The sequence below is a fragment of the Heteronotia binoei genome, chromosome 5, assembly GCF_032191835.1.
Source record: "Heteronotia binoei isolate CCM8104 ecotype False Entrance Well chromosome 5, APGP_CSIRO_Hbin_v1, whole genome shotgun sequence".
NCBI classification, from domain to species: Eukaryota; Metazoa; Chordata; class Lepidosauria; order Squamata; family Gekkonidae; genus Heteronotia; species Heteronotia binoei.
The window spans coordinates 49,524,887-49,547,731 of record NC_083227.1 but is presented as its reverse complement, the minus strand read 5'-3'; the positions used below and the strand labels follow the sequence as shown (position 1 = coordinate 49,547,731).

Here is a 22,845-nt window from a genome sequence, read left to right as displayed (position 1 = left end):
CCCGGAGACTACAACTAGTGCAGAACGCTGCGGCACGGCTGTTAATGGGGCTGCCGCGACGGGAGCACATTCAGCCAATGCTGAGAGAGCTGCACTGGTTGCCTGTTGTGTTCCGAGTTCGCTTCAGGGTGTTGGTATTAACCTTTAAAGCCCTCTATGGTCAGGGACCTGCCTATCTACGGGACCGCCTTTCCCCATATATCCCCCAGAGAGCACTGAGATCAGGGACAAAAAATCTGTTATCTGCCCCTGGCCCAAAAGAAGCCAGGCTGTGTATGACGAGATCCAGGGCTTTTTCGGTGGCAGCACCAGAACTTTGGAACACCCTCCCAGAAGCCATAAGGGCCCTGCGGGATTTGTCTGCGTTCTGCAGGGCCTGTAAGACCGAATTGTTTAAATAGGCTTTTGCGGTTTGATTGAAAAAGGGCTTCCACCGGACATCCTACAGAATGCTGGCGATCATAGTCGAGAAGTCAACACCGCCTATACTGGACTGAAATAGCGCTATAGAATGGTTTTAAATTTGATATATGTAAATTATGGTTTTATATGTTTTATTGGATTGATTGTTTTTATGATGTTGTAAGCCGCCCTGAGTCCGCTTGTGGAGAGTGCGGGATATAAATGGAAAGTAATAAATAAATAAATTCCTATGAGAAGAAAAAATGGAAAAAGCCTAAAGAAGCCAGAGTGGCTCCATAAACAGCTCTCTAAAGACTTGAGAAATAAAAAAGACTCCTTTAGGAATTGGAAGAAGGGCTTTATAACCAAGGATGAATATAAACAAATCACCAGTGCTTGTAGAGAAAAAGATAGGAAAGCTAAAGCTCAGCATGAGCTTAGGCTGGCCAAAGATGCTAAAAACAACACAAAAGGGTTCTTATGTTCAGAGTGAGAAAAAGAGCAAGGACATGGTAGGCCCATCGTGATGGCAAGAAAGTGAAATTGTAACGGGTAATGAAGAGAGGGCGGAACTGCTCAATTCCTACTTTTCCTTAGTCTTCGCTTCTGAGGGGAACGGTGCTCAACATGGCAAAAACAGAACATATAAGGAGGGTATGAAGTTCCAACCTAGGATCAGCATAGGGGTAGTACATAAACACCTAGTTTCTTTAAATGAAACTAAGTCCTCAGGGCCAGATGAATTGCATCCAAGGGTTCTAAAAGAGCTTGCGGATGTAATTTCTGAGCCTCTGGATATTATTTTTGAAAATTCTTGGAGAACAGGAGAGGTGCCGGAAGATTGGAGGTGGGCGAACGTTGTCCCCATCTTCAAGAAGGGGAAAAAAGACTATCCTGGTAACTACTGATCCGTCAGCTTGACATTTATACCTGGAAAAGTTTTAGAACAAATCATCAAACAGTTGGTCCTGGAACATTTAGAAAGAATGGATGTGATTACTAACAGCCAGCATGGTTTTCTCAAGAACAAGTCATGTCAGACTAACCTGATCTTCTTTTTTTGAGAAAGTGACTACCTTGCTGGATCGGGGGAATGCTGTAGACATCATTTATCTTGATTTCAGTAAGGCTTTTGATAAGGTTCCACATACTATCCTTGTTGACAAGTTGGTAAAATGTGGTTTGGATCCTGTTACCGTTAGGTGGATTTGTAACTGGTTGACAGATCACAGCCAAAGAGTGCTTGTGAATGGTTCCTCATCCTCTTGGAGAGCAGTGACAAATGGAGTGCCTCAGGGATCTGTCCTGGGACCTGTTTTGTTCAACATCTTTATCAATGATTTGGATGAAGGAATAGAGGGAATGCTTATTAAATTTGCAGATGATACTAAATTGGGAGGGGTTGCAAACACAGAAGAAGACAGAAACAGGATAAAGGATGACCTTGATAGGCTGGAAAACTGGGCTAAAGCCAATAAAATGAATTTTAACCGGGATAAATGTAAAGGTCTGCATTTAGGTAGGAAAAATCCAATGCATGGTTATAGAATGGTGGAGACTTGTCTTAGCAGCGGTATGTGCGAAAAGGATCTAGGGGTCTTAGTGGATCATACGCTAAACATGAGTCAACAGTGTGATGCGGTGGCTAAAAAAGGCAAATGCAATTTTGGGCTGTATCAACAGAAGTATAGTGTCCAGATCACGTGATGTGATGTTATCGCTTTACTCTGCTCTGGTAAGATCTCATCTGGAGTACTGTGTTCAGTTTTGGGCACCACATTTTAAGAAGGATATGGACAAGCTGGAACGGGTCCAGAGGAGGGCGATGAAGATGGTGAGGGGTCTGGAGACTAAGTCCTATGAGGAAAGGCTGAAGGAGCTGGGGATGTTTAGCCTGGAGAGGAAGCGGCTGAGGTGATATGATCACCATCTTCAAGTACTTGAAGGGCTGTCATACAGAGGATGGTGTGGAATTGTTTTCTGTGGCCCCGGAAGGTAGGACCAGAACCAATGGGTTGAAATTAAATAAAAAAGAGTTTCCAGCTCAACCTTAGGAAGAACTTCCTGACCATTAGAGCGATTCCTCAGTGGAACAGGCTTTCTTGGGAGGTAGTGGGCTCTCCTTCCTTGGAGGTTTTTAAACAGAGGCTAGATGGCCATCTGACAGCAATGAAGATCCTATGAATTCAGGGGGAAGTGTTTGTGAGTTTCCTGCATTGTGCAAGGGGTTGGACTAGATGACCCTAGAGGTCCCTTCCAACTCTATGATTCTATGATCATAGCCAAAATAGAAATTTAAAAGCAGCAGGTAGCTATGGGGTCTGACTCTGTGTAGAAAACTACTGTTTGTGTGTTCAGGACTGGGGGTGGAGGGAGGTAAAAATGGTGACCTTTGAAAAACTGGGAAGTGTCTGTAGTTCAGTGATATGGTTTGCATATATATTCCTCTCTAGGTGAAAGAAGAACTGGAATAGAACCTGGGGAGTTGTTGCCAGTCACAGTAGATAATAACATGAACTGGTAGTTTGATTCAGTATAAGGCAGCTTCAGATACATGGTTCTGATTTACAAGGAATGCAAAGAAACAGACGAATCAGAGCCTGCACCTCAGTACACCATAAGGTGCAGAGGAGATGATGCTTGATATCTAGGGGCTTTCTACTGGATGTGAAAATGCTCTCAGTTTATTAGGTTTAAACAGGGCTTTTTTGTAGAAAAAGCCTGCAGGAACTCATTTGCATATTAGACCACACCCCCTGATGCCACCATTGTTTCATGCAGGGCTTTTTTGTGGAAAAAGCCCAGCAGGAACTCATTTGCATCTTAGACCACACCCCCTGATGCCAAGCCAGCCAGAACTCCATTCTTGTGCGTCCCTGCTCAAAAAATGCCCTGGGTTTAAAAGCCCACAGGCCACACACCATACAAATTTTTAACTCTGTAGAAGTCTAAATATTTAAAAAGACAGTACTGAGGACTGGGAGGTAGCAAATGTCACCCCCATCTTTAAAAAGGGTTCCAGAGGAGATCCGGGAAATTACAGGCCAGTCAGTCTGATTTCAATACCGAGAAAGTTGGTAGAAAGCATTATCGACAGAATGTGTAGGCACATTGATGGACACGGGTTATTGAGGAAGACTCAGCATGGGTTCTGTAAGGGAAGATCTTGCCTCACCAACCTGTTACATTTCTTTGAGGGGGTGAACAAACATGTGGACAAAGGGAACCCAATAGATGTTGTTTACCTTGATTTCCAGAAAGCTTTTATAATAATAATAATAATAATAAATTTATTTTTGTATCCCGCCCTCCCCCGCCAAAGGTGGGCTCAGGGCGGCTCACAGACATGGAATACCATGATTTAAATAAAACAATGTAGACAACAATTTTAAATACAATCAATTACATAAATTAATTAAAATAGATAAAACAGGTGCTATAAAATACTATACTTTTGATAAAGTTCCTTAGTAAGCTCAAGAGTCATGGAGTAAAAAGACAGGTCCTCTTGTGGATCAAAAACTGGCTAATAAATAGGAAGCAGAGAGAGAGTATAAATGGGCAGTCTTCGCAGTGGAGGACGGTAAGCAGTGGGGTGCCGCAGGGCTCAATACTGGGTCCCATGCTCTTTAATTTGTTCATTAATGTTCTGGAGTTGAGAGTAAGCAGCGGCTAAGTTTGCAGATGACACTGAATTGTTCAGGGTGGTGAGAACCAGAGAGGATTGTGAGGCACTCTAAAGGGATTTGTTGAGGCTGGGTGAGTGGGCGTCAATGTGGCAGATGCGGTTCAATGTGGCCAAGTTCAAAGTAATGCACATTGGGGCCAAGAATCCCAGCTACAAATACAAGTTGATGGGGTGTGAACTGGCGGAGACTGACCAAGAGAGAGATCTTGGGGTCGTGGTAGATAACTCACTGAAAATGTCAAGACAGTGTGCAATTGCAATAAAAAAGGCAAACGCCATGCTGGGAATTATTAGTAAGGGAATTGAAAACAAATCAGCCAGTATCGTAATGCCCCTGTATAAATCGATGGTGTAGTCTCATTTGGAATACTGTGTGCAATTCTGGTCACCACACCTCAAAAAGGATATTATAGCATTGGAAAAAGTTCAGAAATGGGCAACTAGAATGATTAAATGTTTGGAACGCTTTCCCTATGAAGAAAGGTTAAATTATTGGGGCTCTTTAGCTTGGAGAAACATCGACTGAGGGGTGACATGACAAGAGGTTTACAAGATTATGCATGGGATGGAGAAAGTAGAGAAAGAAGTACTTTTCTCCCTTTCTCAAAATACAAGAACTCGTGGGCATTCAATGAAATTGCTGAGCAGTCAGGTTAAAACGGATAAAAGGAAGTACTTCTTCACCCAAAGGGTTTTTAACATGTGGAATTCACTGCCACAGGAGGTGGTGGCGGCTACAATCATAGCCAACTTTAAGAGAGGATTGGATAAAAATATGGAGCAGAGATCCATCAACAGCTATTAGCCACAGTGTATATATATATATGTTTGTGTGTTTGTATGTGTGTGTGCGTGTGTATATGTATGTATATGTGTGTGTGTGTATATACACACACATATATTGGCCACTGTGTGACATAGATGTTGGACTGGATGGGCCATTGGCTTGATCCAACATGGCTTCTCTTATGTTCTTATGTAGTATAACAGAAATATGCCACATTGATTACACAATTGTGGCACAAACTGCTTAGCAAAAGTCTAAATTCTATAGGTTCCAGAAAAGAAGAAAACTTAAGTAGCCAGTTCCTCACAAACTTTTCTCTCGCGGCTCATATTTTGGGCAAGAAAAAAATATATGATCAACCAAATCTATGGTTCCTAATGAACAGTCACAGTAACTTTGATTTGCTGGGATGCCCTGAAAATGACCCTTCATCTGTGCAGATGGGAATGCATTGCAACATATATGTTCTTCTCAATTTAGGAATAGATAGTACATACAGATAATATGATGGGTTGAATTGGATGGAATATTTAATCCCCACATAAATTAAATGTGGAAATGTTCACTGCCGTATTGTCAAAAACCTCCAGAAACAAAAACAAACAAAAAGATCCCCCAAAGAGTTTTGGTCCTTAGCTCTTTTTGTCTCAAGGCTGAAATCTAGAACATTGAGCTGTAAAATAATTGTTGTGTTTATTGTGGAACTAAGTTGATACAAGATAAAACAAACATCCTCTTCATGGGCTGCTGGCAGGGGCATGGTTATAACTCTGAAGCTATCCACTGAACTCCATTCACAAGAATTTTAGCTAGTGTATATTGAATAATATTTTGACACTGAAAATAAATTAATAGGGAACACTGGGTTGGATAATATTAAGGAGTTCCATGCACATTAGATTAGCACTGCCCCAGAGTATGCTTCCTCTTCCTCTAAAACGTCTGCTTGTTCAAGGACCCATTAAAAACCCTTGATCTTTGGCAAAGAAGTAGGTTAAAACAAAGCATTCATTTTACGTGAGCCCTAGGAGTTAGGATCCCTCAGAGTTACACCCAAATAATCTCTCTTATCCAAACTATAAATCAGAGTGCTTAGAAAAATATACATACTCATCATGAACAATGGTGGGGCCATCTCTTGTTAAGGCCTCTTCTTTGATTACATTGATTAGTTCAAAGGTACTGCTGATTGGGGCATCTGGATTTGGCCATTTGGGACACTGAAAATGGCGTACTTCCAAAACATAGTCATCCTGAAATAAAAATTAACCGCATTGTTAACCATTTTAATTCAATATAAGAACATAAGAGAAGCCATGTTGAATCAGGCCAGTGGCCCATCCAGTCCAACATTGTGTCACATAGTGGCCAAAAAAATTATATATATATATATACACACACATAGCCACTGATGGATCTCTGCTCCATATTTTTATCTAACCCCCTCTTGAAGCTGTCTACAAAGATCCACAAGTTCAACTTTGAGTTCTTTCAGAACTCTTGGATGTATGCCATCCAGACCTGGTGACTTATTAGTTTTTAATTCGTCTATCAGTTGTAGAACCTCCTCTATTGTCACCTCAATCTGACTTGGGTCTTTCAACACCCTTTCCAAAATTAGTGGTTCTGGAGTGGGCAAACACTTCTCGTCTTCCACAGTGAAGACGGAGGCAAAAAATGCATTCAGCTTCTCAGCCATTTCCCTGTCCCCCTTCAGTAATCCCTTTATCCCTTGGTCATCCAAGGGCCCCAATGCCTCCCTGGCTGGTTCTAATATATTTAAAGAAATTTTTATTGTTGGTCTTTATGTTTTTTGTAATATGCTCCTCATAGTCCCTTTTTGCCTGCCTGAGCACAGTCTTGCATTTGATTTGCCCTAGCTGTGTTCCCTTTTATTAATCTCAGTTGGACTAGCTTTCCACCGCTTAAAGGAGTCCTTCTTACCTTTTACAGCTTCCATTACTTTGTTTGTTAACCATGCAGGCCTTTTCTTATACCTGTTTGTGCCTTTCCTAACTTGTGGTATATATTTTATCTGAGCTTCTAGGATTGTAGTTTTAAATAGCCTCCAAGCTTCCCCAAGGGTTTTGACTGTATTTACCTTTCTTTTTAGTTTCCTCTTCACATGCCTCCTCATCTCAGAGAATTTACCCCTTTTAAAGTTAAATGTGGTCGTGCTGGTCTTTTGGGGCAACACTCTATTTATACAATGGTGAAATCAATAACGTTATGGTCACTGCTCCCAAGCGATGCGATCACTTACATCTCTCACCAAGTCTTGGGCATTACTTAGGACCAAATCCAGAATCGTTCCACCCCTGGTAGGTTCTGTGACCATCTGCTCCATAGCACAGTCATTGAGAGCATCAAGAAACTCAATCTCTTTCTCTCGACCAGAACACATATTGACCCAGTCAATCTGTGGGTAGTTAAAATCACCTAGTATGACACAGTTTTTACGTGTAGATACTATCTTTAATCCTTCCATCATATTATAATCATCCTCTATCTTTTGGTTTGGTGGGCGATAGTAAACTCCCATAGTTAAATTTCCTTTGGGGCCCTCTATTTCAACCCAAAGCTTTTCTAGAAGGGAATCTAATTCTCTGACCTCAGTCTTACTGGACCTTATACTCTCTCTCCACCCCACCGCCAATCCTTTCCTCCCTATCCTTCCGATATAACTTATATCCAGGAATCACTGTGTCCCACTGATTCTTCTAATTCCACCAAGTTTCTGAAATTCCCACAATGTCTATGTTTTTTCCCAACACTAAACATTCCAACTCACCAATTTTACTTCGAACACTTCTAGCATTTGCGTACAAACATCTATAATTTCCCAGGCAAGCTAGGCCCGCAACCTTCCTCCTGCCATCTCGAGACTTTGGCAGACTGTCCATACTGTTTGTCACCATCTCAGTGGACAACTCTGATCCATTACCCGGTAGAAAAGTAACAGCTAACCCTTCATCTCTTTGAGATGAGTCCTCCTGAACCAGAGACATTTTATCTCCTGTCGGCTTTCCCCCAAGATTTAGTTTAAAAACTGCTCTGCCACCTTTTCGATTTTAAGTGCCAGCAGCCTGGTTCCATCTGGGGACAAGTGGAGACCGTCTCTTTTGTACAGCTCCCGCTTGTTCCAGAAAGCATCCCAGTGCCAAACAAACTTAAACCCTTCCTCCCTACACCATCGTCTCATCCACACATTGAGACTTTGTGCCTGTCTCTCCTGCCCTGCACGTGGAACAGGTAGCACTTCTGAGAAGGCTACCTTGGAGGTCCTGGCCTTAAGTCTCCCGCCTAGCAACCTAAATTATTCCTCCAGGACCTCACGACTGCATTTCCCCACATCGTTGGTGCCAACATGCACCACGACCACTGGCTCCTCCCCAGCACTGTCTATCAGCCTATCTACTACACGCGTAATGTCCACTACCTTCGCACCAGGCAGGCAAGTCACCATACGGTCAGTATGCGGTTTTGCCACCCAGCTGTCTACTTGCCTAAGGATTGAATCACCAACTACCAAGACCCCCCCCCTCTCCCTGCCCAGGGATGGTTCCTTGGCACGAAAGGATTCCCGTTCACCAATTGAAGACGAGGTCCATTCTGAGGGTGCATTCCCCTTATCCTCAGCACGGTGCCCTGCTCCCTCTCGACCCTCGTGCTCCCTGGCAGCAACAGGGCTGCCACGTTCAGAGCAGGGCTCATCTAATACGTCCCTGAGAGTCTTCTCCAAGTGCCTAACTGACTGTCTCTGCTTCTCCAGGTCAGTCACCTCAGCCTCAAGGGTATGAACTCGTTCCCTGAGGACCAGGAACTCCGTGCATCGAGCACACACCCAAGACTTCTGTCCTGTGGGCAGATAGTCATACATGTGACACTCAGTGCAAAATACTGGAAAGCCCCCACCCCCCTGCTGGCATTTTACCTTTATGATAGCTTTTTTTTTAAATATGCAGTACCCTTTAAATCCTGTTTGCTTATGTGGCTCCCCTTCTGGAGGGTCAACTTATCTTATTAGGAACACAAGGAAAATAGGGATCTGGATTCCTGGTCCTTACACAGCCCCCAGGCCAAGAGCCCTTTAGCTCTCACCCTTCGGCTCGCGCCTCTGGCAAGGCGCAGCTTAAAATGCGAAGAGGGTGGGGAACACAGCCACTCCTAATCAATCAGCAACAATCACCTTCACCTTTAGCCCACTTAACCAAACAAACAGCAGTTCCCCAGCAAACCATAAACTCAGAATTTTCAGCAGTCACACAAACTCAGAAATTCTCAGCAACTTTCCCAGCTGCTCACCCTTATATCAGTTATTCTCTGCTCTATCTCAGAGCTTCTCTGCTCTCTCTGAGTTCTCTGAAATGTGCTCAGCCTCTGGCTAGGCGCAGCTTAAAATGCAAAGAGGGTGGGGAACACAGCCACTCCTAATCAATCAGCAACAATCACCTTCAATCACCTTCACCTGTAGTCCACTCAACCAAACAAACAGCAGTCCCCCAGCAAACCACAAACTCAGAATTTTCAGCAGTCACAGAAACTCAGAAATTCTCAGCAACTTTCCCAGCTGCTCACCCTTATATCAGTTATTCTCTGCTCTCTCTCAGAGTTTTATGTTTAAAGAAATTCGCTCCTGATCTTCAGATGTTGGTGGCAGTCTGCACAAGTAAAAATTTTAGTGTAAGTTTTGATTACTGCAGAAAATGTGTCTATTGGATGTTCTGTGATCAACCAGTTCCAAAGTTCCTTTAACATACAAACAAGGTGACCACGAATCCATATGGAGAAAGATAATTCCCGCTTTTATGAGAGTGCTAAGTGAATTTGGGAGTGAGCAAGGTATTGCTACAGGCAATAATGGATTCCTTCATTACCACCTGCCACAAAAAAGCATGCTGCTGGACAATGGTGGTCCTTTATCTTTCCTCAGGTCACCAAAATGCAACTGAAGATCCCTGCTCCATGGCAAAGCTTCTTTTATTTTTGTCACATGTATCAACAGAAGAAAATATACTCCAGAGGCTGGCAGCATCTCCTGCACTGATTCACGTGATCTGTAATACCAGCCAAATTCATTTACTAACTATGAGGAGAAAATTCCCTATGGATACTTTTAACACATAGGCATTCCATTTCATAAAACTCACTCTTTGTGGGTCTAGCCACCTAAGATGGTTACATGCACCCTGGACTGCACAATAACTTGCTTTATGCTTAGATAATACACAGTAATCTTAGCGTACTAATAATAGGTAATACTCTGTGGGGAGGATCATATCTGGCAGTTCCTTCCATACACACCAACAGAACCTTAACCTTAACACTAAACCTTAATGTAAGAAGAGCCTTGTTAGATCAGGACAAAAGTGTATCTAGTGCCTCCCTGCCTCTTAGCATAGAAGTTCCATTCAGCTCTCATGGCTTACAAATACTGACTGACCCATCATCCATTAATTTATCTACCCCTCCCCCACAATCTAAGCTAACAGTTTCTATCACTTTGTGTGAAAGTAATATACATTTTGGGGAAAAGTACTTCCTTTTGTCTGTCTAGAAATTACTGCCTATCAGATTAATTGGGGATCTTGTTTGATTCTCAAGGAAGCATCACACTACGACCCTGTATTTTAAATTGTCAAAGAGTTCATTAGATTTGAAAGTCCTGTTTCTCTCAGGAAAAAAAACTAAGGGTGTTTGTCCCTGAGCTGAGAGCGAGAGGGAGGAAAAAATTATCTTTCTTCACACAAGGTGTAATGAGAAAAACACATGGGTCACTGATATGTTGCCTAGTAAGTAGGTTTTGGGCAGGTCTTCTGTTGAGTGTATGAGAAGTTCATGAACCAGTTAGGAGCAAACCCTCCTAAGCCATGCAGCCCAGTCTACCACTTATACCAAAACTGCATAGCACATTCCAGAGAAATCAGTGCCTCTAAAGTGAGGCATTAATCATTATTCACCTGGGGCCAGGTATGTACTATACCAGCTGTTTCCAGTACATCCAATGATATATCCTAAGAAAAACAGCTCAGGGACAAACACCCTTAGTTTTTTTTCCTGAGAGAAACAGGACTTTCAAATCTAATGAACTCTTTGACAATTTAAAATACAGGGTCGTAGTGTGATGCTTCCTTGAGAATCAAACAAGTTCAAGACCTAACTAGATGAAGAAATGAAATGCTACAGTCTCTTATGGAAATGACAGACTGCAAACAAAACCTAGACAAGACAGGATAAAAACTGCAGCTGAGACCAAGTTTCTCAGTCCATCATAGTCAAAAAGAGACATTGAGTCAATCCTATTAAAAACCATTTGCTTCAAGTGCCAACTGACAACAGCAGTACTTTGAATGTCAAGCAGATTCCACTTCTGGAGGTTGTTTTATATACCTGGGTAGCCTCAAGGATAAAGTCATGGATGATGATTTGCTCCTCGTTAGAGAGGCACAGCCTGTCTTTGCTGATGAGGGTCACAGTAAAGGCCTCACAGTTCATGGATTCTTCTCGACTGGGCCAGTAGACAAACTCATCTTCTGCCTAAAGACAAGTGAAGCAAATATAAAGCATTATTTTATATATTTATATTTTACATGTGGGAAATCCAATCAATCAAAACTTTTAATAGGCAGGATCACAAAGCAGTCTTTTACCAGGTTTCTAGCTATAAACATTACAAGAATATCCAGAATTTTCAGAAGAAGGGCTTAATTTTTAATTGGCTCTCAGGAAAAATGGTTATTTAAAATCATTTATAGGTTTATTTTTTTCTCAGGCAATCCAATCTCATGTATTATAATACATTGCTTGTTATGCCTTAAGAAAGGCCTTCACAAATTTTCTTTGGTTGCAAGAGTCAAACCCAAAGTTTAGACGCCAGGCTCATTTTTTAGCCATTGGGGTTTCGTACTTTAATGAACAACTTTTCTAATTGTTGCTACCACAAAAAAACCCTAATCCTAACCTTTTCATGGTTTCTTATAATTTTATTAAAGCTATGACAAAAGTCTTATAGTGGTAAAAAGTGCCATCAAATTGCAGCCAATTTATGGTGACCTGGTAGAGGTTTCAAGGCAAGAAACAAACAGTTGGTTTGCTATTGCCTGCCTCTGTGTAGCAACCCTAGACTTCTTGGTGGTCTCCCATCCAAACACTAACTAGGCCAACTCTGCTCAGCTTTCCAGATTTGATGAGATCAGACTAGCCTGGGTTATCCAGGTCATGGCAAAAGTGTCGTAGTCAGTTCCCTCTAAGCTGTGGATTCTTGTGAGCAGGGAAAAAGTAGAAAAAGCCCATCAGGAACTCATTTGTATATTAGGCATCACCATTGATTCATGCAGAGTTTTTTTTTGCAGAAAAGCCCAGCATGGATTTATTTGCATATTAAGTCACACCCCCTGACACCAAGCCAGCCGGAACTGCGTTCCTGTGCGTTCCTGCTCAAAAAAAGCCCTGCTTGTGAGCAAAAATTCTACTTCATGAGCTACTCGTACATTAAAGCTGTGAGCTATTGCATAAATTAATTTGCTCTGAGGCCATACTTCCTGAGCTAAGAAAAAAATGTGTGAGCCAGAAGCTAAAAAATTGTGAGCTAGCTCACACTAACTCAGCTTAGAGGGAACACTGGTTGTAGTATATAAATAAAAACAGTGATAAATATGGCTGTAATCACCACAACAAAAAGCTAACCTCCAATCCTAGCTTAATTTCTTCCTAGTTTCTTGGAATTCCATTGTTGCTTTAAAAAGTTCAATTTAATTGAATACTGGAGCCAATATAGAAAGCAAATGGTTAAGATATGAATTGATCCACCACCACAGAATGTGTAAAACTGAGTTTACATATAAACAAGCAATGACAAGAACTTCATGCACATTAATTTTCATGCCATACAGCAAAACATTCTGATACATGATAAATAATGATTGGATTCATCCAGCTTTTTTATTCAATCTTGGGCCAATTTACCTCCCTATTACAGCCCCTGTTCCACTTGGTTTTTGTCTATGCAGGATACATGATCCCAAACATAACCTTCTTGTGGTCAAAGGGGAACCTCTTTCTTTTTCACCATCCAGCCCTTTGTACTTCTACTGAGAATTGGAAAGAGACACTATAATAAAACTATTGTTGAAAATGCTAGGTGCGCAAAGAAATTTCTAGGCACCATGGCAACCTGGCACCTGGTATTTGTCATATCCTCCCTTAAGACAAGTACCTGCCGAAAACCACCACAGTAATTAGAGACTGATGATTTATTAATCTGTCTATATAGCCTTTGATTCATCGACATGGAAAGATTCTAATTTGAATTACAGAGATCCAGACTGAGAACATGTTTTTACCATGAATTCATATATTTTAGGAAATATTTAAAAGCTCTCAACAAATTGTACAACATGCCAGAATGCACTGCTTACAATTTCATCTTTAACTGAATTTAAAAAAAAAATCAACTCATTATATGTTATCTGATTCTCCTTTGGAAAATGAGACCAGTGCAAAAAACTTGCTAATGACAATACAACCTTGCTCAGTTTTGTCAGGATCCAGACTAGAGAGGAAAAACATCAAAGCTTGTGATAATAAGGATTCCTCTCTTGGTCCAGCTAGTGTTTTCCTCACAGCTCATTGCCCCAGGAGCACCCAACCCCAGGTCAGTAATGAGAATATAACTTCTATATTCAAGGCACATCCCAGTAGCCCCAGAGAAACACAGTTATCAACTGAGGTACAAAGTTTGCCACTTCACACTACTCATTGGTCTGAAGGAAACAGAGTATAATTTGGTAACTGCCAAATTGCACACTAGGCTGGGTATTACCATTCTGCTCAGTTAATGAGTTTTCCTCCAGTTTTCTGGAGGAAAAATTCTGCAGTTAGCTGAGTGGAGCGGTAAAGTACCCATTCCTATCACATCTTTCTTCTCAAATGCTTATGATAGCATCCATGGCATTCTTCTCCCCCATTTTATCCCCACGGCAACCCTATAAGGTGGGTTGGGCTGAGAGAAAGTGACTGCCTCAAGGTCACCCATGGTGCTTTGTGGCTGAGAAGGGATTTAAATCTAGTCTCCATAGTCCTAGTCCAGCACTCTGACCACTTGTATTTATTTACTTCATTTGAAATCTGTCGTCTATCCAAAGAGGACCCAAAGCAGCTTAGATCATTCTCGTCTCCATCTTCTCTTCATAACAATCCTGTGAGGTCAGTTAAGACCTGAGAGTATGACTGGCCCAAGGTCACCCAGCAAGCTTCCATGACTGAGTGTTCTGCTATAAATGTCAGATATATCAAAAACGGAGGTTAATACCATTGGGGGTGGCAGGCAAAAAGAGATGATGCTTTTCCCTCTTTGAAAAAGTTTAGTGGATAGGGGTTTGCTTTGTTTTTTGCTTTCACAAGATGAACAAAAGTGTGCCTTGTTTGTTGTGTTGATGCAGGAAGATTTACAAGTATATTCCTCCCTCTTACAAGCCTTCCCTGGCTTATCTTTTCAGGATTCTTTGAACACCAGCATTATAGAGTTGTTAAAGGGGACACATTACTTCTGAAAACTGCACTTCCTTTTGAAACACTGTCAGAATATGAAGTGATCTAATTCCTGTTCCTTGGTGTTCTTCATATATAAGAACATAAGAGAAGCCATTTAGGATCAGGCCAATGCCCCATCCAGTCCAACACTCTGTGTCACACAGTGGCCAAAAAATTTATATATATATATACACACACATGTGTATATATATATATATATACACATACACATATATACACACACATACACATATATACACACACTGTGGCTAATAGCCACTGATGGACCTCTGCTCCATATTTTTATCTAACCCCCTCTTGAAGCTGGCTATGCTTGTAGCCGCCACCACCTCCTGTGGAAGTGAATTCCACATGTTAATCACCCTTTGGGTGAAGAAGTACCTCCTTTTATCCGTTCTAACCCGACTGCTCAGCAATTTCATTGAATGCCCACGAGTTCTTGTATTGTGAGAAAGGGAGAAAAGTACTTCTTTCTCTACCTTCTCCATCCCATGCATAATCTTGTAAACCTCTATCATGTCACCCCGCAGTCGACGTTTCTCCAAGCTAAAGAGCCCCAAGCGTTTTAACCTTTCTTCATAGGGAAAGTGTTCCAAACCTTTAATCATTCTCGTTGCCCTTTTCTGCACCTTTTCCAATGCTATGATATCCTTTTTGAGGTGCGGTGACCAGAATTACACACAGTATTCCAAATGAGACCACACCATCGATTTATACAGGGGCATTATGATACTGGCAGATTTGTTTTCAATTCCCTTCCTAATAATTCCCAGCATGGCGTTGGCCTTTTTTATTGCAATTGCACACTGTCTTGACATTTTCAGTGAGTTATCTACCATGACCCCAAGATCTCTCTCTTGGTCAGTCTCTGCCAGTATGGGGGAGTGAAGCAGATTTAATTAACTTACCAAGCTCTGGTTGTCTGGAAGCATGACAATGATTTGTGCATTGTGATCCCAAATCATTCTCCAGAAATCTTTAGTTGTGTGTGGCAGGGGATGCTGCGTTATGATGAACTCATTACTCCGGTAGTAACCCTTTTAAAATGGAAAACAGATTTTGCAGTTATTTTATTATATTTATATGCTACTTTCGCTCCATCATGAAGCTCAAGGCAGCATACATAGCAGGGGTGGCCAAACTTGCTTAACGTAAGAGCCACATAGAATAAACGTCAGATGTTCGAGAGCTGCAAGACATGAACATCAGATGCAGGAAGGAAGGAAGGAAGGAAGGAAGATGAGGAGGTAGGAGGAGGCATTCTCCAAGCTGATTTAAAGAGAGAAATGCTTTCTCCAAGCCAGTCGAATGGGTGGTGACAGTTTTGAGAGCCACACAATATGTGTGAAAGAGTAACATGTGGCTTCTGACCCACAGTTTGGCCACCCCGATATATACGGTTTCTCAACCAGGCACTGACTAGACTTCAGAATTGCTTAGTTTCAGCCAGGTGGCTGCAGCATATGCCTTCCAATCATACCTCACTCAGTCTCAGAAATATTTTGGGAAACATTGTACATCATGAATGAGAACAGATAATACTAATATGTAAGACTGTTTAAATTTTAAAAGTGTTCTGCTGTTTTAATTTATCCTGAAGGTGACACCAGTAAACATGGAATTAAAAAATCCTTTATTTCAGTTTGAAGATTAGCACCAGCAATGGTAACCTACTAAATGCAGATGGCCACAGTGAGTGCACAGTAGGGTTGCCAGCTCTAGACTGTGAAATTCCTGGAGATTTTGGGGGTGGCGGCTGGAGAGGGCAGGGTTTTGGGACAGGATGGACTTCAATGGGGTATCATGCCATGCAGTCTGCCTTCCAAAACATCCATTTTTCCCCACGGGGACTGATCTCTTTTACCTGGAGACCAGTTGTAATTCCAGCCACCTCCTGGAAACTGGCACCCACAGTTCACAGATACAGTGAGCTGCATTTAGTATTTATTTGCACTTACACTACAGTGGGTATCAGGGCACATGTTTAGTTTCTGAAGAGTCAGAACGTTTTGTAAAGAGACTTTTAGTAAGATGAAATTTGTGTACCATGATGAAAATTATCACACACGTCCCTCCCCTACCCCTGCAAAATACCAAGGGAGTTAGAAATGCAGGATCTGTCCCTGTGGAATACACAGCTCAGCAGACACCAGACAGGATTCCTGTAGAGTTTGATGGGCCCTTGATTGGATGCACATGAACTGCAGCATGTGGATTATTACCTTGAATGGCATATATATTAGAGCCCTCTTGTTTCAGGTGATGCCTAGGATGCTGTAGTATACCTATGCCTGGTTAAAGGTGCGTAGGAGTATGAGAGGGAGAGTGCTCTATGGGGACCTCCTCCTTTGGGTTGTGTGTTCTAAGGGGAGATGGGAATGGATCTTGAAACTATGAAAAATGAAATTCATACTGCTGTAAGCAATTTTGATGCTCAGTTCCTCACTGAAAAGACAGTTGAAACTACTTGTACTGGAACATAAGACAGTGCTTTATGCAATCAACTGTAAAATGAAGAGACTTTATATTAAATTTCTTCCATTGATTTACTTACAATGAAATGTTGATTTTCTTACCATGATGTAAGATGCATTAATGTAATCAGTCCCCTTCATTCCAGGTAATGGTGCCAGTCCCACCCGTGCTCGTTCAGCTGAAATATCAAACAAAAGGCCTATGCTAAATGGAACTCACCATCACAGCATGCATATCAGAACACAATTGCCATTTCTTTGAGGGCCAGACCCAGCACTTTGGCCATAATAAAATATTCTGAGTTAACGGAGGATATAAAATGACATGTTCCCAAAAGAATATTATACTTTCGGTAACCAAATTTCACTACAGCAAGTATGTTCACAGAACACCCAAATCTCCAAATAATAGATAATAATTTTTTATTGCAGAATTTTATATCTCTCCAACTGCGCATAATTTTTTTTATTTTTGCATCTCCTATCCTCCTCCAGCTGTAGCAGCAACAACCATCACTGTTCTAACTTCAGAGTAAATAGCTACCTTTACCGTTAAAGCAATTCTCAGTGATACTGTACCATGGAATATACATGACACTAACTCTTACAATGCAATCCTAAATAGATTTACAATCTTCTAATGCACTGACTTGAATGAACTTCCAACGCTGTAACTCCAGTGTAGGATTGCACTGTTAGCATATCTAATCTCTTCCAGTGATCATGTTGTCCAAAGGCAGTTTGGGAAAAAAGTACGAAGTGGAGGAGTTAAGCCAGAATAGGTAAAGATAAAGGCAGTCCCCTATGCAAGCACTTACTGACTCAAGGGAGGACATCACATCACAACGTTTTCTTGGCAGACTTTTTGTTACAAGTTGGTTTGCCATTGCCTTCCCAAGTTATCTATACTTTACTCCCAGCAAAGCTGGGTACTCATTTTACCAACCTTGAAAGAATGGAAAGTTGAGTCAACCTTGGGCCAGCTACCTGAACCTGGCTTCTGCCAGGATCAGACTCAGGTCATGAGCAAAGCTTGGACTGCAGTATTGCAGCTTATCACTCTGTGCCATAGGGCTCCTTAAGCCAGAGTACTTAGATATAAATAGAGATGTGTAATGGTATACCATAGGAGCCCTATGGCGCAGAGTGGTAAAACTGCAGTACTGCAGTCCAAACTCTCTGCTCATGACCTGAGTTGATCCCAGCAGAAGCTGGGTTCAGGTAGCCAGCTCAAGGTTGACTCAGCCTTCCATCCTTCTGAGGTTGGTAAAATGAGTACCCAGCTTGCTAAGGGGGAAAGTGTAGCCGATTGGGGAAGGCGATGGCAAACTACCCCATAAAAAGTCTGCTGTGAAAACGTGATGCAATGTCACCCCAGAATTGGAAACGAGTGGTGATTGCACAGGGGACTACCTTTACCTTAATGGTATACCATAGCCCGATCTCGTCACACCTTGGAAGTTAAGCAGAGTTGGTACTTGGATGGGAGACCACCATGGAAGACTCTGCAGAAGAAGGCAATGGCAAACCACCTCTGCTTACTCACTTGCCTGGAAAACCTTGTAGGGTTTCCATAAGTCTGCTGCATCTTGACAGCACTTTACAGAGAGAGAGAGAGGGAGGGAGGGGGAGAGAGAAGCTGATTTGGAGCCGCTGGCACCAGTGATCCTAAATCAGATTAATTTCATGAAATGGCTTGTGGATTACCACTGCTGTGAACTGCTTCCAGGAGACAACTGAATTGCCTAGATGCAGTAATGTATTGCAGAAGTAATCCTCCTTAATTGAGACTACAACCCTCAGCACATTACTTATCTGGTTTTCTTAGATCATTGTGGTGACTAGTAATACTTGGGAAACCAATACTAAAAATAACCTTCTTTCTCAAATCCTCAATCTAAAGAGGCATGATCTGACTGTAGGTCAAAAATTTAAAATGGTGCCAGTGTGGCTGACAATCCAAGTCAAATAAACCATAAAAGGAAAGAGAAAGAAAAACATGCTGCTAACTTGCAACTGGCTTCTGGTGACCTCATCCATGGGGTGTTCCAGGCAAGAGACAAGCAGAGGTGGTTTGCCACTGCCTTTCTCTCCATAGCAACCCCAGTCTTTCTTTGGGGTCTCCCATTCAAGTACTGTCTGTGGCCAATTCCGCTTAGCTCCCAAGCTCTAATGAGCCCAGGAGCTAAGGCGGGGTATTTGGGCTGCAAGAAGACTTTTCTTAAATTTGCAAGGCTGTCTCAGACAAGGTAAACCAAAAGGAGCATAGGTTCTGACAAAACAAATGAAAGTTGACAAGAAGCAAAAAGAAAGTATAAGAAGCAGACTGCTAAAAACATGAAGTCAAACAACGTGCATTTCTTCAAACATAGCAGGACAGGTCTGATCTTGTGCATTTAGATCTGTGGATAGCTCAGTGAAAATGTTGACTTTTAATGTGAGGCAGCAGTGAGAAAGGCAAAATTCATATCAAGGATTATAAAGAAAAGGGTTGAAAATAAAACAGCCAGTATTATAATTCCTTTGTATAAATCTATGGTGTTGCCTCATCCAGAACACTGTGTACTGTTCTGGTCATTGTATAAAAAAAAACATGGAACTGGAAAAAGGGAAGAAGAGGACAACTAAGATCATTAGGGGAGCATTTTATAAGGAAAGGCTAAAGAACCTGTGGTTTTTCAGTTTAGAAAAGAGTAGTTATTGGGGGTCATGACAGACCTAGAGGGTGCGAAGAAAGCAGATAGAAAACTTTTCTCTCTATTCCACAAAAACTAGAACATGGTAGTGAAAAAGAAGTTGATGGGCAACAGATTCAGGATGGACAACATATTATTTCATTAGACATGGGCTTCACTGCAGTGAATATAGTGATGGCCTCTAGCATAGATGGCTTTAAAGGGGGATTAGACAGACTGATGAAGGATAGGTCCATCAGCAGCTATTAGCCATAATGACTAAGGGGAATGACTGCATTCAAGGCTGTTAATCTCTGAATACCAACACCAAGCGGCAACATCAAGGGGAGGGGCCTTATGTATGTATGTATGCATGCATGCATGTATATATGTAAATTTATATTCCACCCATTCCTGCAAATGGGCTCAGGGCAGATGACATGCCCTCTTTGTTGCCTCATCATGGCAACTGGCTGGCTATGACCCTTCCAACTCTATGATTCTACTGTGTGAAACAAGATGCTGGACTAGACAGACCACTAGTCTCAACTAGGGGTGTGCATTCGGTTTTGCCAAACTGAATCAACCGCCGAATCACCCCTGATTCGGCTATATACGGAATCGCATGCAGCCGAATCCAATTGGGGCCTATTATGCGGGAGCCAAGTATGGCTCCCCGTATACTTCCGTATAGATATTTGGAAGTATACGAAAATCCATGGAAAGGCAGGAAAGGGGCTTCTGCAGCCTCAGGGGAGCTGTTTGCCTCCTTTCCCGCCTTTGGTAGCCTTTTCCTGCCTCTCCCATAGCCTCCCTGGGATCAGGGAGGGGGGAAGGGGAAGAGGAGCCCCAGCAGCCAATCCAAAGCATGCATTTGCAAAATGCATTGCAAATGCATGCTTTGCAGGGCTGTTGTGTAGCTGATCCCCCAGCCATCAGCAACATTGTTGTTCTTTTGATCTTTTGCTTACTTAGAACCGGGTTTGATTCCCCACTCCTCCACTTGCACCTGCTGGAATGGCCTTGGGTCAGCCATAGCTCTGACAGAGGTTGTCCTTGAAAGGGCAGCTGCTGTGAGAGCCCTCTCCAGCCCCACCCACCTCACAGGGTGTCTGTTGTGGGGGAGGAAGGTAAAGGAGATTGTGAGCCGCTCTGAGACTCTTCGGAGTGGAGGGCGGGATATAAATCCAATATCTTCTTCTTCTTCTTCTATCTTCTTACTTGGGTACTTGCTTACTTGGGTGGCCAATCACAGAGCAGTGCTATTTTTTTGAAACTGCTTTCTGTAGGGCCAGAGAACCTTTTTAAGGTGTCTGCCTGGCTGGACTCCTCCATTGCTGCTGTGTTGGTGTGTGAGAGAGATTGTGCTGTGCTAGCCCTTGGCCTCAGCTGCTGCCGCTCTCTCTCAGCCTTACCAGACTTGCCTGGAGTAGAGAAGACGTCTAAGGTAAGACAGTCTTGGGGTTCTTGTTTTTATTTTAGTTGGTAAAAGGACTTTTTAAGACTCAGAGTCCCTTTACTTATCCAGATTTGGGTGGTGGGTAGCTTATTTGGGGTTAGGGTTAGGAGGTTCTGCTGGGGGAGGGGGCCTGGGGTGGGTTTTTTTTTTTGCCAATTTGCCCATATCTTACTTTAGTGAGAGGACTTTTAAAAGTGCAGTGTCCTTTTACTTTTCCTGATTTGGGTGGCTTGGATTTCTTGGGGTTAGGGTGAAGGGGTTTTTTTTTGGGGGGGGGGGAAGAGTTTGGTAAAGTTCCTGTATTGTCAAAAGTTAAGTTTTTTTACTGTTTTAAAAGGATTCTGTGTTTGATTTGTTGCTGCTGTGTTGTGCTGCTGTTGTTCCTTTTCTCTTCTGGTTCTGGTCCTTGGGGGGGGGGGGTCCTTTGGCCTAATTTTCATTGTTTAAAAGGCCACTTTTTATCAGTTGAGTTCTGTTTGGATCTATTCTCTATTGCTGCAGGTTTTGCATCCTCCTGTCCTGTTGTCCCCCTTTTCCTGGTTATGGTTTTAGAGGGGGGGGGGAGGTGTTGTTGACTGATTTGGCCTGAGGTTTCTTATTGGTGAAAAGGCCACTTTTTAACAGTTGAGTTTCTTGGCCTTCTCCTGTTGCCCCTTTTTCTGTTTTTTTTTTTTTTGGGGGGGGAGCTGGCACCTGGGTGAGGGACCCAGAACCAGCAGGCTTGTTGTGCTTGGCCAGCTCTCCCCGTGTTGTTTGGGGCAGGGCTGGAGAGCTGGCATCTGTAGATTGTGTGTTCTGTGGCAGGGAAGCTGGCACCTGGGTGAGAGACCAAGAAACAGCAGGCTTGTTGTGCTTGGCCAGCTCTCCCCGTGTTGTTTGGGGCAGGGCTGGAGAGCTGGCATCTGTAGATTGTGTATTCTGTGGCAGGGAAGCTGGCACCTGGGTGAGAGACCCAGAGCCAGTATGCTTGTTGTGCTTGGCCAACTCTCCCCACATTCTTTGGGGCAGAGCTGGAGAGCTGGCATCTGGGTTTGCTGCAGCCAGGTCTGCAGAGCATACCTTGAGCAGATTGTGTTTTGCATGGCAGGGTCCATAGAGAACATAGATGTATATAGTGCATTTGGATCCTATAGAGATTATCTGGTGTGAAGTTAGGTTTGGCTTTGGGTGCCCCTGGCCCAATCTTTTTGGGACTTGGGGGGTTTGTAGGGGAGAGTCCCCTGCAGGTCCCCTGCAAATTTGGGGGCTCTCCCTCAAACCCCTCCCCTCCAGGCGGCTTCAAATATACCCTATTTGCCATTGATTTCAATGGCCCATAGGGTATTATGCGGCTGTATATTCGGAAATAGCCGCACATCTACCGTATATGCGGCTATTCTGACTATGGAATTCAGAAATATACGGGATTCCGTATTCCCCCCCCCCCCATATATTTCCAAATCTGTGTACTACTGAATTTTTTTTGGCACATCCCTAGTCTCAACCAGTAGGGCACTTCTCGTCTCCAGGTGGTTTTCAGAGGAGAAAGAGAGGAAGATTGTATCTCAGAAAGAAATGTGGTAAGTAGCTTTGGACCTAGGAAACAGACTCATTAGCTATGCACATATTGCAAGCTTACAAGACATTCGACAATGCAAGCAGATCATTAGTAGTATGTATACAGTATTGCTTGATTGCCCTATGACACCTCCATGGATGATTTTGTGCTGATGAAAGCAAGAATTACATTAAAAGTTAATATATGAACATGAATCTGAAATCTCATGGAGGGAAAGTGGCTAGGGGGGGAAATTTAACAAGTAAAATTA

General features: G+C 42.6%; 1 protein-coding gene across 5 annotated transcripts in view; it reads right to left on the bottom strand.

The window, feature by feature from the left end:
* The window catches only part of PTPRG (protein tyrosine phosphatase receptor type G), an 871,997-nt gene that overhangs the window by 9,953 nt on the left and 839,199 nt on the right, over positions 1-22,845 (bottom strand). For all 5 annotated transcript variants that reach the window (XM_060239418.1, XM_060239420.1, XM_060239419.1 and 2 more), the window contains 4 exons: positions 17,006-17,082; positions 15,338-15,466; positions 11,268-11,414; positions 5,988-6,130 (listed from right to left, as the gene is read on the bottom strand). In XM_060239418.1, the coding sequence (XP_060095401.1) occupies positions 5,988-6,130; positions 11,268-11,414; positions 15,338-15,466; positions 17,006-17,082 (496 nt within the window). The remainder of the gene's footprint in view (positions 1-5,987; positions 6,131-11,267; positions 11,415-15,337; positions 15,467-17,005; positions 17,083-22,845) is intronic.